Source organism: Ascaphus truei, chromosome 1, assembly GCF_040206685.1.
Source record: "Ascaphus truei isolate aAscTru1 chromosome 1, aAscTru1.hap1, whole genome shotgun sequence".
NCBI lineage: Eukaryota > Metazoa > Chordata > Amphibia > Anura > Ascaphidae > Ascaphus > Ascaphus truei.
In genome coordinates, this window is record NC_134483.1 from 143,843,306 (window position 1) to 143,857,591 (window position 14,286).

The 14,286-nt window shown below is 39.7% G+C and overlaps 1 protein-coding gene across 1 annotated transcript in view; it reads left to right on the forward strand.

The window, feature by feature from the left end:
* LOC142488377 (uncharacterized) overlaps positions 1–13,893 on the forward strand; it is a 19,131-nt gene extending 5,238 nt beyond the window's left edge. The window contains exon 4 of the mRNA XM_075588887.1: positions 13,882–13,893. Coding sequence (XP_075445002.1) covers positions 13,882–13,893 — 12 coding nt within the window. The remainder of the gene's footprint in view (positions 1–13,881) is intronic.
* The last annotated feature ends 393 nt before the right edge of the window (positions 13,894–14,286 follow it).

A 14,286-nucleotide genomic window follows, 5' to 3' on the forward strand; every position in this document is an offset into this window, starting at 1 on the left:
AGAACAAAAGTACTATGATTATGTACCAAGCCTTTCAGCTGAAAATGCATTGGAATGGGAACCCGAAGAAATGAACCTACCTCCCGACCAATTGTTTGAAGAAAGCAGTGGCGATTCCTATGAACGCTTCATGGAGGAGATGTGTGTCATACTGGATTCAGCGGGTGGGTCAAGCGTGGATGAAAATGCCTTGCATTTCTGGAGCGACCAGTTGCAGCCAGACGAAGAGTTAATTCTAGAAGAATGGTAAATATAACAACCGTTATGCGTTGACTGTGCGTTTAAATGTTTTTTTGTTTTTTTTTTAACCACCATTTTCACTTTCAATGCGTGGATACAGCGTAACATTGCAGACTGCATAACATGTAGCGATCACAAAGAAATTGTTGCCGAATACAATATAGTATAACCTGAAAGAGTAGTACACATTGCTGACGGAATAAATATACGTACTTTCCTATCCCTTTAACCATATTAGCAACATTTTAACATAACTCTAACACATACCTGTTTTGTTATCATGCAACATTTAAAAGCGGGTCCACCACGTATGACGTGGGACCCTTGTCATGGCCCAAGGCGTCCTTAAAAAGGATTACGGATGTAAGTCCCGCCCCCAAGCGACGTGCGCGCCTCAAAGCCTATTGGCTGTGTTGTTTTGTTATAGTTACGGTAACTGCACTGTGTCATACACTGGGGCCGTTCACTGGGCGTTAGCCGACTGTTAATTGAGTGGGAGGAGTGTTAGCGTGCGTTTCACGCTGGTTTAACATGACGTCACACGTATTGCATTTGCGCATTGTGTTATCGGCCGTCCTTTCTGTCCAAACACGTCTGTTTCAAAAGAATACAGATGTACTCGTTTAGAACGAATGTAGTTTCGTATTCATTGTATTTGAAATAAAGATTTTATGTTTAATGGTATTTTCAAGATGTATTGAACGCACAACGTACGCTTTGTTTTGCGCATGCGCTAACAGTTAGTGCAGCCAAGCCTGAAGTGCGTGCGCACACTAAGATGTGCGCGCACATTTTTCAGTATACAGGCAACGTTCACATCATATACATAGTTATGCCTGCTACAAATTTAAAGAAACATTACATACTGATGTACACTTGTACTTCTAACATATAAGTGAGTGACGTGTGTATGTACACAATCATATAGAGCTGTGTAATGCGTTGTCACGGATACATATATAGTAAGGTGCCATATTTTACCATCATGTGTTTGCTGTATTTCAGAGATGTCGGGGAAGATACAATCGGATCAATGTATGATTTCAGAAGAGTCTACCTTTATATGAGATGATTGTGAGGAGGAGCCACCGACTACTATACTACATATGGAACTAATTTTATATTGCTTGCAGCGCTTATTAACAAACAATTAAAAATGTGATACCCTTATGCCTATATTGCATAAGCACTTAATTAACATAATGATGTTGCAAAATAGTGCCTCATGAATTTTTATTGAGTGTTCTTTAATGACTACTATCATTTTATGGCATGGTGTGTTTTATATATAACAACCATTCCCACTCTGCTAACACATTTGTGAATTCTATTGTGTAATGGAACGTATGACTGTCGAAACTATGTAACAATAATAATAATAATAATAATAATAATAATTATAATATGAGCATGTTCATGTATAGCGCTGCTAGTTGTACACAGCGCTTTACAGACACATTTTTCAGGCTGAGGTCCCTGGCCCGTGGAACTTACAATTTATTTTTTGCCGCCTGAGGCACAGGGAGATAAAGTGACTTGCCCAAGGTCACAAGGAGCCGACACCGGGAATTGAACCAGACTCCCCTGCTTCAAAATCTCAGTGCCAGTGTGTGTCTTTACTCACTGAGCCACTCCTTCTCCCAATGTAAAGGACACTTACAACCAACTAGCCATTTATTGTTAAAAATCTCTTGTTACATGGGTATGTTGATAAAATGGTTTGGGACTGTAGCAAATAATGTTATTGGCCAGATGTTGTGGTCCCCTACAATGCATGATGTTCTGATTATGACATCAACATCATGTAATGAAGTACGTTTCTGTGTATATTTCATTAACCTAACTAACTATAGTTTACTGTGTTTAGTAAACGTTCTAAAAATACATAGTATAGTCAATATGATGATATAAGCTACCATAATAAAGCTGGTGTTATCATTTGTCGGTGTTATACATGGATCCTACACAAATTGATACAGACACAAACAGTTGTCTTACAAAGTGTGTCTATGCTAATGTGCACGTGATTGACGTTACAATTGTGAGAATACTTGATAATTATCATCATGATAATGATGAAGTGACGTGATTTATATTGCGAAAATATTACCAACATTGTCATATTGGTAAATTAGAAATGCTAAATGACAGTAACATTTGCAACAAAATTGTGTTTTCTGTTAACAGTTTTACACTTGGTACATGTAGGACACATCCACACACGTGTGACTTATACATACACATGTCACAAATGTAAATTAATGTTGACTATTAATTCCTAGCATTAAAAAACACCTACATTGCTAAATCTAAGATGTAGTACGCATTGTTGTGATTACAGGCATTCATGCATGGAGTGTTATGATCAGTCAATTTCATACGTGATGAATGATCTCCCGTAAGTAAACACATAAGTACAGTTATCCCCTTTTCTCCAAACACCTCTATATTACATTAATGGAATTTATAAGGAAACATACATAAAATGTGATGAAATGTGAGTAATCATTTTCTAATACAATGCACATGAAAGCTCAAGAGTAGCTAAATGCATATACATGATACAGAAAGTACATGTATGTTACATTTGTGTTAAAACCAATATGTAGGGTTTTTACTTCAAATAATTATAGGAAGATTGAGGTAGGCACATCTTATGAGAGATGTCAGCAAATATACATACCATGATCATTCATACTGGAGATATACCTATAATGCAAAGGAACAATATATAAATTGCAAACATTGACATGCCATCTTCAGTACCGTAAACAACACAGCAAAGTGTGTATTTGGTGTTGAATGTGCAACACCATGTATATTTAATGACATTCAAAATGTAAATCAGCCTGGTGTACACATCATATGGATGTACATGTTACACTGCACCAATAACATTGTATGTAAGCATACTAGAAGCATGAATGAGTATGGGCATAATATGTGTATTGTGTTAGCATAAGGAACAACACAATGCTAAAATATTAGTGATTTGTTACCCCAGTTGTATTAACATACACACAACTAAAGTACAATTGAAGAGGGATTATATAACCTGTGCAACAATAACATACCGGTGCCACATCCCTTTGTGCACACAGCAGAGAAAAGAAAGGTGTGCAACCCATATTCATCTGTGTCCTACCAGAAGGGTATATAAAAAAACATTATTGTTAAGATAACATAATGTAACTATAAAAGTATAACTTGGAACATATATGTTTTTACTTACAAGAAAAAAATGAATTGATGAGATTCTGGCGTGTCTGGCCACCACTGGCTGTTTGTTCATTTTCAGCAGCTACATGGGTGGGATGCTCGTCTACCAAAGGCTCAGCTAGGTCTGATTGTACATTGTGCCTGAGTGCAACATTGTGCAAAATGCAACAGGCAAGGATAATATCAGACACTTTTTGAGGCTTGTATAGAAGAGCCCCACCAGTTCTGTCCAGACACCTAAATCTGGTCTTGAGTAGGCCAAATGTCCTCTCTATAACAGATCTTGTAGATATATGGGCTGCATTGTACCTGTCCTCTGCTTCAGTTTGAGGGTTTAGCACCGGAGTCAAGAGCCACGGCCTAATTCCGTATCCTGAGTCACCTATAATGAATGGAGCACACATAAGCTGACATTAGTGATCAAATTGTACAATGCCAACATTCCTAAATAAAAATGTGTTTTGTGTTAGAACATGTAAATGTGTACTCACCCAGCAGCCAACCATGTTCAAAATGTCCCTCTTCGAACGCATGGAAGACTGAAGAGTTCCTCAGGATGGAGGAATCGTGACTGGAACCAGGGAATTTGGGTACCACATGCATTATCCTCATCGTCGCATCACATACCACCTGTACATTGAGTGAATGGTAGTGCTTACGATTGCGGTACACATGCTCACTCTCAAAGCAACATGTGTGCAACATGTGTGCAATCGATTGCACCCAGCACACATGGTATCCCTGCTATATTATAAAAGCCAGTCCTGACTTCCAGCCACTCTGTCGCCTCTGTAGGAAAATGAATATAATTCCTAGCGCGTCTATTGAGTGCATAGAGAAACTGGGTCAAGGCCCGCGAGAATGTAGATTGCGAGACCCCGCCCACTATGCCCACAGTTGTCTGGTATGACGCGGAAGCAAGATAATGTAATGAGCACAGCATTTTAACAAGCCCAGGGACTGCACGACCTCTGGCTGTGAAAAAATCTAAATCTCCCCTTATCTCCTGATAAAGAGATAAGATTGCTGCTGAACTCAAACGATAGCGACTTACAATCTCCTCCTCACTCATCCCATCTAACAGGGTTCTCTCCCTGTACAGACGCGGACGAGGCACAACTTGTCTCCTCTGTCTTCTCCTCTGATCTCCTGTCCCTCTACCTGTCCCTCGGCCTGTCCCTCTCCCTGTCCCTGTCGTATCCGCGTGACTGTCCCTGTCACTGTCCCTTGGTGTGTCCCTCCCTTGCCCTATATGATTCTCTTCATCATCAAGCATGTCATAGAAAAGAATGTTCCTCCGTCTCCTAAACAATCTCAACATTTTGAAATGAGTAGCTGTGAATGAGCAGGTAATGGGCGTCCTTTAAATAGGTATGTGATGATGTCAGGTGACATAGTAAAATGCAAGGTGTTACATTAACATAATAAAGTACTTCTGTGGCAAGCTGTGTGCAGTTCTTGTTATAAGTATTTGTTGTGTGTATTCTGCAGGGAATGATGATATTTGGCAATGATGTGACGTGAACCTTTGTAGAAACATTGCTTGCAAATAAATAGTTGCATGTGCAATGCATGTAACACTTGTGAACGCAACAGTCAGTCATGTAATTAGGCAAAAAGGCTGAGATTGACGAGGGAAAAGTTTTGTGTAACATGTGTAATTAGGCATGTTATTGTGACATGTTGACAACAATGAATAGTCGTGTGCATATGCATGCATTTGTGTAATGAGGATAGTTGCTATAGAATGAGTTTACAAGGTGTCCCAATGCTGAATTACTGTACATGTGTGTATAAGTTAGGTTGAAGTGCTTGTAATGCTACGGTTACAATGTAAACATGCAATGTGATTGAGCGTCCAATAAGTGACGTCATGAAAATAGGGAGGACCCAAAACTAGATGTAAACATGAGAAGACAGATGTACATGAACGTTTAAAGATGCGTGTCACATTACAAGCATTGTGTAATGTAAAGGAACATGAATATACGGTGTATGTGTGACATGTGTGTCATGTGTAACATCATGTAAATAATTGTTGCTCAGTTCAGTAAAATGTGTGATATGATGTGAGGTTCTCCTTTAAGAGTTGAGTATAGTATTTTCCCTTGGCACATCATCACATGATGAGTAATGTGACCCGCAAATGCTGCAAACATGTAAAAGTATAATGTTATGCAAATAATACACGTCAGCTGTGACACAATGCAGGGAATGCCCCCACACTGTAATGCAAATGACGTTTGTATTGTGAGCAATGAAACGTAAACAGTACTATACTGTTATACGTCCCCGCTCCATTGACTCCATTGATGTACAGAAGTTTTTTTTTTTCTAAGTGCCGTTCCGGCAGCCTTAGCGATCGTTCTCCCCTCCAAACTGCCAACTTTAGTTGGCGGGAGAAATTGGCCATAACATCTCAATTTCGTAGTGCCGATCAGCCCCGATAAGCTGTTTTTTTTTGTTGAATCCAGCCGATTTAAAAAAGTGGCGATCAGTGGCGAAAACAGGCTTATCGGCAGCCGACTGGCCATAACAAAATAATCGGCTCCGAAACCTGGCGAAATCAAGCACTTATCGGCGCTTACTGAATCTCAAACCCAATTTTGCCTATAAAATGGCGATAATTCCCTTATCAACGCTTACTGCATGAGGCCCTATGACTGCAAAATATACCCCATGGCAAACCTCTTTTTATTTTATTTATATAGATCAATATTTAAACAATATATAGTACCACATGGTTTTAATATTGGAAATAAATCATTTTAATTATACACATGTAGTCTTGTTTGGCTAATGGCATTACTATTATAGTTTTTAAAGTGCTATGTATTCAGCAATGCAGTACAATGCAAGTGTGAAGGCAATAGCAATAAATGATGCACAAAGTATTTTTTTCACTATTTCAAAATGAATATACAATTCTACTATTAGTAAAAATGACCTGCTCCAAGGAGTGCAGAATTTAAAAGACAGCCATACTAGTAGTGAGCTTAGGTCACTGAAGCTTTCATGTACAGTACAATACTGTATATGTGTTCTCATACTGCAGGTGCATTATCTATCTATTTCCTTCTACAACAGTGGAGAGATGAAAAGGGCACCCAGTAAATTTAGGTCAATAATCATGTTGCTACAAACTTTTTAACAGCTACATTTCAGAATAGTTAGCCAGTTCATGGTAGAATTCTTAGACCTGCCCCATTTGTGAAGGAGGTTTGGGAGTTTCAAGTTCAGAATTTAAGGCAACAATAGAATTTGAATAGAGGTGCTACTTTGATGTGAAATCCAAAAAGTCCACCAAAGTTGAACAGGTTTTATGTAAACTTGTCACCGTTGAAAAGGTGTAGAATCTTATGAGTCCAATAAAAAAAAAGTACTACCTAAATCCTTATCATTTTTTATTTTACATCATGTGTATACTGGGGTTATACACAATGCTCAACACAACGCTAAGCACCAATATTTCAGAGGGGGTCTGCAAACTACTACACTGGAACATCAAGGAAACATAATCACATTACAAAATGAGGGTGACGGAAAACAGCTGTTGTCTCCTTTTCTCACACGGCACAGTGATGTTGAAATAAAGTATATATGTGGCAAAATCTTAAAAGGTACACAATTATGAAATAAAGCATATACGTACAGTACCACAGATTTCAATTATTTTTTTGCTGCACTGAATGTACTGCATTGTTCCCTTTTAAGCTATAATAATAAGAATGAGTAACAAAGTTGGAGAAATTCAGGGCACTCAAACAATGTCCGGGGCAGTCCTCAAACAGGAACCACATGAAAGAACAGGGTACCCAGATATGAAAAATAGAAAAGGCTTTATTGAAGCATACTGTCACGGCCCTCTTAAACGTCCAACATCACCGTATTAATACGGGGATGTTTGCTTTTTCAGCCGAACTTGGCCGCGCACCAGCCGCATCTCTTGGAAGCGCCAGATGCATCTCCTGTTCAGCGCTAATGGCGCTGAACATTGAAAGCGCCCGCGGCGCCGAAACTAAAGAAAAAAAGCCCGCGTCTGCCCGCACTTTTAAAAATCCCACGGTGGCGGCCGCAGAAGACTAAAGACAGCCGCCACTGTAGGTGAGTGGCTAAAAAATGACTGGATAGTCCTCCCATGCGTTTCATGTGTTTTTGCGCTTTCTCAAGGAGTATAAGAATGAGTCTGTCTGTCTGGCTGGGTGACTGTCTGGCTGTCTGGCTGTCGGTCTCTGTGTCAGGCAATCAAAGAAGTTCTCCCAAGTGAGGGAAAGAAACAGCACTCCAGAGGACTTGATAGAAACATATTCAAATAATTTGAAAAATGATCGATGTTTCGGTCATCAACTTAGACCTTTATCGCTCTGTCAGGGCCATAGCTCCAAGACCATGAAAACTAGACACCTGAAACTTTGCATGCATACTTAGGGGGCTCTACGAGTGTGCTCCTCTGTGTTCTTTTTATATTTTTATTTAAACAAAGGAATTCTATGAGTGATTAAAATTTCTCTGACAAGCAGGTTAGCCAGTGTGTGTTGAAAGTGGTAGGCTATATACAGTATCTGGCAGGTGACATTATAATGCGCATTGCCTGGTGGCAGATAAGGAGAGTCAGAAAGCTATATACATTCAAGGATACTCCATTTCTAGTAGAGATAGGTCAAAGAGAGGAGGAGGGGTGTTATTTTATATTGCAGACACCTTAAAATTTACTTAAATTGCCCCCAAGCCCACCCTCTTTTGAAATCCTAGTTGGCAGAATATGCCTCCCCTTTTCTGAACTCATCTTGCTTGCTGGCATCTACCGCCCCCCTAAAGGCCCTCTACAATCCTTGACTGATATCACCCAGTTTCTTGGCTCCATTTCCTCTCTGAATGAGAAGAGTGAGCTGCTAGTTCTTGGGGATTTTAACTTCAATTGGCTTGACCCTAAAAACCACAAAATCCAGATACAAATCAAATCGCTTAAACTATCGCAACTCATTTCCCAACCCACACGGACAAACCTGAATCGCACAACCATTCCTTGCTTGACTGGATTCTCTCCTCAAATCCCAGCAGAATCCAATCCTCTGGAATCCTTCCTGACATTTTCAGTGACCATGCAATAGTGTACTGTGTAAGGAAAATTAAACCGCCCCAATCAAGCCCTAAAGTTCTCCTCACTAGAACATTTAGAAAATTTAACCCGCAACAGTTTCTGGATGACCTTACCAACTGCCCTTGGCACAGAATCGATTTAATTCCCAACCCTGATTCTGCGCTCGACTATTTCCAGTCCGAGTTCTTAAAACTCTGTGATACCCATGCTCCACTACGCAGAATAGGGGTACGGGGTGCCCACCTTCCATGGGTAACACCTGACCTTATAGCACTCTACCAGTTCAGGGAAGCCTTGTGGAAAAGCTACAAAGTAACTGGCACTACCAAGGATCTCAATCACTACAGATGCCTGCGGAATATGTGCACAAGGAAAACAAGGCATGCAAAAGCACAATATTACTCTGACAATCTCCTCCAGAATACATCAAACCCAGCTAACTTCTGGAAGGTTATCAACAACATATTCCAGCCTTCTAACCATCAACAGCCAAGTAATATCACTAAGGGGGATATTACTCTGACAAACCCCACCGACATTGCAAATGCATTCAATGATTACTTTGTGGGGTGTGCCACTAACTTATTAGCGAAACGCAACCCAAACCACAAACCTGAAACTCATCCTGGGAGTACCCATATAGCCCTACCCCCTCCCAACACTGCTCACAATTTTCAACTTGGCCCAGTATCCGAAGAGGAGATTACACAAGCGCTCCTCAAATTAAAAATAAGCAGCCAATGTGGACCTGACCTACTACAATCTATGTTCCTAAGACTTGGTGCCCTAGCAATTGCCAAACCAATTGCTTCCATAGTCAACTCTATCCTGTCTGCAGGCCATATCCCTAAGACCTGGAAAACTGCCAGAGTTGTCCCAATCTTCAAAAGTGGGGACACAAACACTGTCTCAAACTGCAGGCCAGTTTCCCTTCTCCAATCCTATCCAAAGTCATGGAAAAATGTGTCCACTCCCAATTAAGCGATTACTATACTAAGACAAATTTTCCTAGCCAATTCCAATCAGGCTTTCGCTCCAAACACTCCACGGTAACTACCCTGCTAAAAGTATGCAATGAAATCCAGTGTGGAATGGACCGGGGTCAACTCACTGGTGCAATATTCCTAGATTTTACAAAGGCTTTTGATACTGTTGATCATGCTATCCTGCTAACAAACTCCAGAGCTCTGGAATAGGGAAACAGGCTTTAAACTGGTTTCAGTCCTACATATCAGGTAGATCCCAACATGTGTCCATCTCTGGCTCTAAATCCAACCCCCTGGATATCACCTGTGGCGTCCCGCAAGGCTCTGTTCTGGGGCCCTACTCTTCTCAGTGTTCATCAATGATCTTCCCACAGCTTGTAAGGAAGCCTCAATACACATGTATGCAGATGACACAATCCTATATGCACACAGCCATAGCCTCTCTGACCTTCAACACATACTTCAGTCTGACTTTTTGAGACTCGAAAACTGGATTTCCTAAAACAAACTGTTTTTAAACACTGACAAGACTGTAACAATGGTATTTGGGACCAAGACAAAAAATTTAAAGCTTCCAGTGACTGAGCTCCAGATCTAAACCAACGCTAACACCACCCTAACTCCTGTTACTAGTTTTAAATACCTGGGCATATGGTTTGACTCCCACTTAACATTCGGAATGCACATTAATACCCTGACATCCAAAACCTATGCCAAACAAGGTGTACTTTACAGGAACAAATCCTCCCTAAGCCTGCTGGTCAGAAAGCGTATTGCACAGCAGATGCTAATGCCAATTATCAACTATGGAGACATAGTATATGGCTCGGCACCCCAAACCCACCTTGTCAAACTTGACACCCTCTACAATTCAATTTGTCATTTCGTTCTCCAATGCAACTACAACACACATCACTGCGAAATGCTCAAAGAACTAGATTGGTCATCACTCGAGTCTAGGCGCAAAGTTCACCTTTCCTGTCTTGCCTTCAAATACTTTCCGGGCAAGCTACCCAGCTACCTGAACAAGCTCCTCACCCCTACCACATGCAGCATTTATCATCTGAAATCTGACTCCAAAAGACTGTTCATGGTGCCACGGCTCAACAAAGTATCCGGCCGCTCCTCCTTCTCTTACCATGCACCCCAAAACTGGAACAACCTACCGGAGACTCTCACATCCACCACCAGTTTAAGTTCTTTCAAAACTAAGGCTGTCTCACATTTTAATCTGGTCTGTAACTGTTACATAAGCCTATAATATACATCTTCTCTAACTGTGCATGCAATGTATTGTATATAATGTATACCCTGTTCATTTATGTAACTGTATTTGTAACCATGTATTATTTGTCATGTTAACTATGCTCAGGACATACTTGAAAACGAGAGGTAACTCTCAATGTATTACTTCCTGGTAAAACATTTTATAAATAAATAAATAAAATATATATATATAGTTTACACAGAAAACGGAAAAAGAAAAAAGAGAGGAAGTCAGTTGAGACGTGAGGAGAAAGTAAGAATGCTGGAGAAGGAGAGAGCGCCGGAAAGAATTGGGGACATCTTAAGGCACTGTATTAAAGGAAAGTGCTTAGAGGGAGAGGGAGGAGGAGGGCAGGGAGGTATAGAGAGGAGGGGCGAGAAGGGGAGTCAGGGGAAAGAGAGGTGGGACAGAGGAAAGTGGATGACAACATTCGCTCCTGCAATACACCCTGTAGACCTGTAGGGGCACACATAGGAGTCAAGTTCAGGCCTTGGGTTGGTAAAAACTAGTATCTCTCATGAGGCCAGTGGCCATCTTAGCTAAGGGTATATAACCCCACACTCCTTCAACTTTTTTGTTCCAGAGCAGCAGTCTGGCCATTCTCTTGCCCTCTGCTCTTTTGTATTTCGTTGGCTACCAATTGCTTTTGCATGAAGCTCTGTATACTTTGCAAATACCTTTTTGTTTTGCTTTGCTTTCCACTTGTACTCATAGTACCCTGCTATTTTATTATTTCCTGGTTACCATGCATTTGCATGTAGCTCTGAGGACCTTGCTGCTACCTGTTTGTTTTGCCTTGCATTCCCCTTGTATTTTTTGTTCCCTGCTCTTTTTCCTTTCCCTGGCTACCATTGCTTTTGCATATAGCTCTGCTGACTTTGCAGAAACCTTTTTGTTTTGCCTTTTGTGTTACTACCTTGATATGATCATTAAACACTATCAATTTAATTATTCCAGTCTCTTGTTGTTTTGGGGTTCTGTCTTACTTCCAAGGGTTCCACATCCCTGATAGAATGTGGAGGAGAGAAGGGAGGGGGGGCAGAGAAGGAGAATATGAAGGGAGATGGGGAGGGAAAGGAGTAGAGGGGGAGAGAAGAGAGGGTGAGAAGACAGGGGGGAAAGCGAAGGGGAGCGGGAGGGAGACCCATGCGAAGCCGGGTCTCAAGTACTGCAACCCATGTGAAGCACTTTAGCTAGTGGGCAATATTAGATTTTGCTAGTGATGCTGAGTAAATAGTTTTTCTCTTATACAAACCCTATTGATTACCCAAACAGAATTGAAAATGTATATGATACTTCCACAAGCATCTAAAATATGCCAAGCAAAGAAAATAAAAACTGAAGATGTTTGAAATGCTGTTTCAATAGCTTATTATATACAGAGTGGATTTCTCAGAACTTTCATTAATATTTTATTTTACAGCCCCTTTCTCACAATTCAATAACACATCAGCATCGTATCTTATACAGTAGCTTCAAGTAGTTGTGTAACAAAAAATATATTGATTAGAGTCATATTGTAGGCAGTGAGCAATTTTTCCTCAGAGGTTGAAATAGTCGTTATCTTGCCATATATTTTTTTTACAACAAGCAACAGAGAAGCCCAATGCTACATCCAATATGATAAAAATACACAGTAAAATACTTATATATTCTCTTGAAAAAGTGTCATTTAGTTTAACCCTGTGCCAAAGCATTGTAAGCCTGTGAACCACGACAAGGCAGACCCAGTTCACAGGTCCTAACACTACCAAATTAAATACTAATATACCTCTATTAGGATTAAAATTCTCATTTACCTCTATTAGGAAGGAGAAGGACCAACATTGGATCTATATCCAGTAAAATGAAAAGGACCTGCTGACTTGGGAAGTGGGGCGGTGCGGGCTTAAAACATGGGATGGAGGGGCCACTAACCTCCAACAGCTGAGACAGCTGAAAATAATTTAACAATTTTTTTTAATCTATTTCGATATATGTTTTATCGTCTACTGAATATACAGTACTAAATAAAAAAAATTTAATTTACACAATCTTCTAAATATGTTTTGAACCAACACATTGAGCCATACTGGCTTTATAAATGCAATATGCATCTACATTGAGCACCAATAAAATGTGTAAATGCAGAATGTATAGATTACATGACTAGAACACCCGGCCTGTTCAGCTCTCCAAACCTTGAATAGCCCTGATGCAAGTGGTGGCTCATTACAGGGTAGGAAAAAAAGAAGAATGTTGTATTGGTTTTCTTTTTGTTTTACTAGTGAATAAGTGTATAAATCTGCAGGGCCAATAGCCATATTGATCCTGTATATCCTGGAGAAGTGTTGATTTGACGTAGGCTATGATTTTTTTTAATAGATCATCAAGACAAGAGAGTTATTCATAGGTGTAGAGTGTACAGAGCTTTTTTTCTCTACATATGATTATATATTTCACTATACATGAAGGGAGGGGGGGAGAAAGATCTGTATATGTCAGAAATGTCTGGACTGTACCTGATACCTTCTTCTCTGAACATCAGTTCATTAAAAGGTATCTTCCCGATAAAGTTGAAAACATCAGCAAATCACTTTTACCATTGGCAGTCTCTTTTAAAAAGGCATTATTCAAACATAGTTCATCTACATGTATGTCATTCTTTTATCTTCTTATGCAAAGGGAGTAAGGAGGCAGTCACTTCCCACTGAATTCTACGTTTCATTTATTCATGTTATTGCAAGAAAAAGAAACAAACATGTAAAGTCCCTTTAATGGAAATATCCTCCAGGAGTCTATCAAGCAGTTTAAATATTTGTATTCATTAAAGAGACTAAGGACAAAATTGTAACACTCATGGATGTTTACGATCTACTTAAATTTGAAAATGATATAGAAGGTAAACTAGAAAGATACATATGAAACTTTGTCTATGTTTAAATAATTGTATTGCATTAGTCTAGTCACATAAATAAAATTGGACTTTCTCGTAAATGAGATGTGTAATAGCTTTGTGCTCTGTATAGATGCAACCCCATATTGCAACTTGTCATTTCCCAACTGTTTCCAATACTTTTTATGCATAGTGTGATCAGTGATGCATTAAAATCAAGTCCAAGGCCAATTCTAGGAAATTTTTATTATTATCAGGACGTGTGTTAAAATCTATTCCAAATAGTTTAGGGTTTTTAAGATATCAATCTTGCTAAAGCTGTTTATTTCTAGTAAAGTTTCTGGATAATCAGTCAAAATAAACCATTAAATCATGTCACATCAGGCGTACCACATTCAAGCACCTCTATGCATTCAGTTATGATATTGTTTAATTGTTTCCTATCTGAGTTCATAAGACAAACAAGTCTGACGTCACCAAATCGAGCTGCAATCTTCCCACGCAAGGAAATGACAGATTCACAGTAGATTGAGTAAGGGCCTAAAGGGTAGATCCACAGAAGGTCGCTAATTTTTTAACGTTTGGTTAATGCCCATTT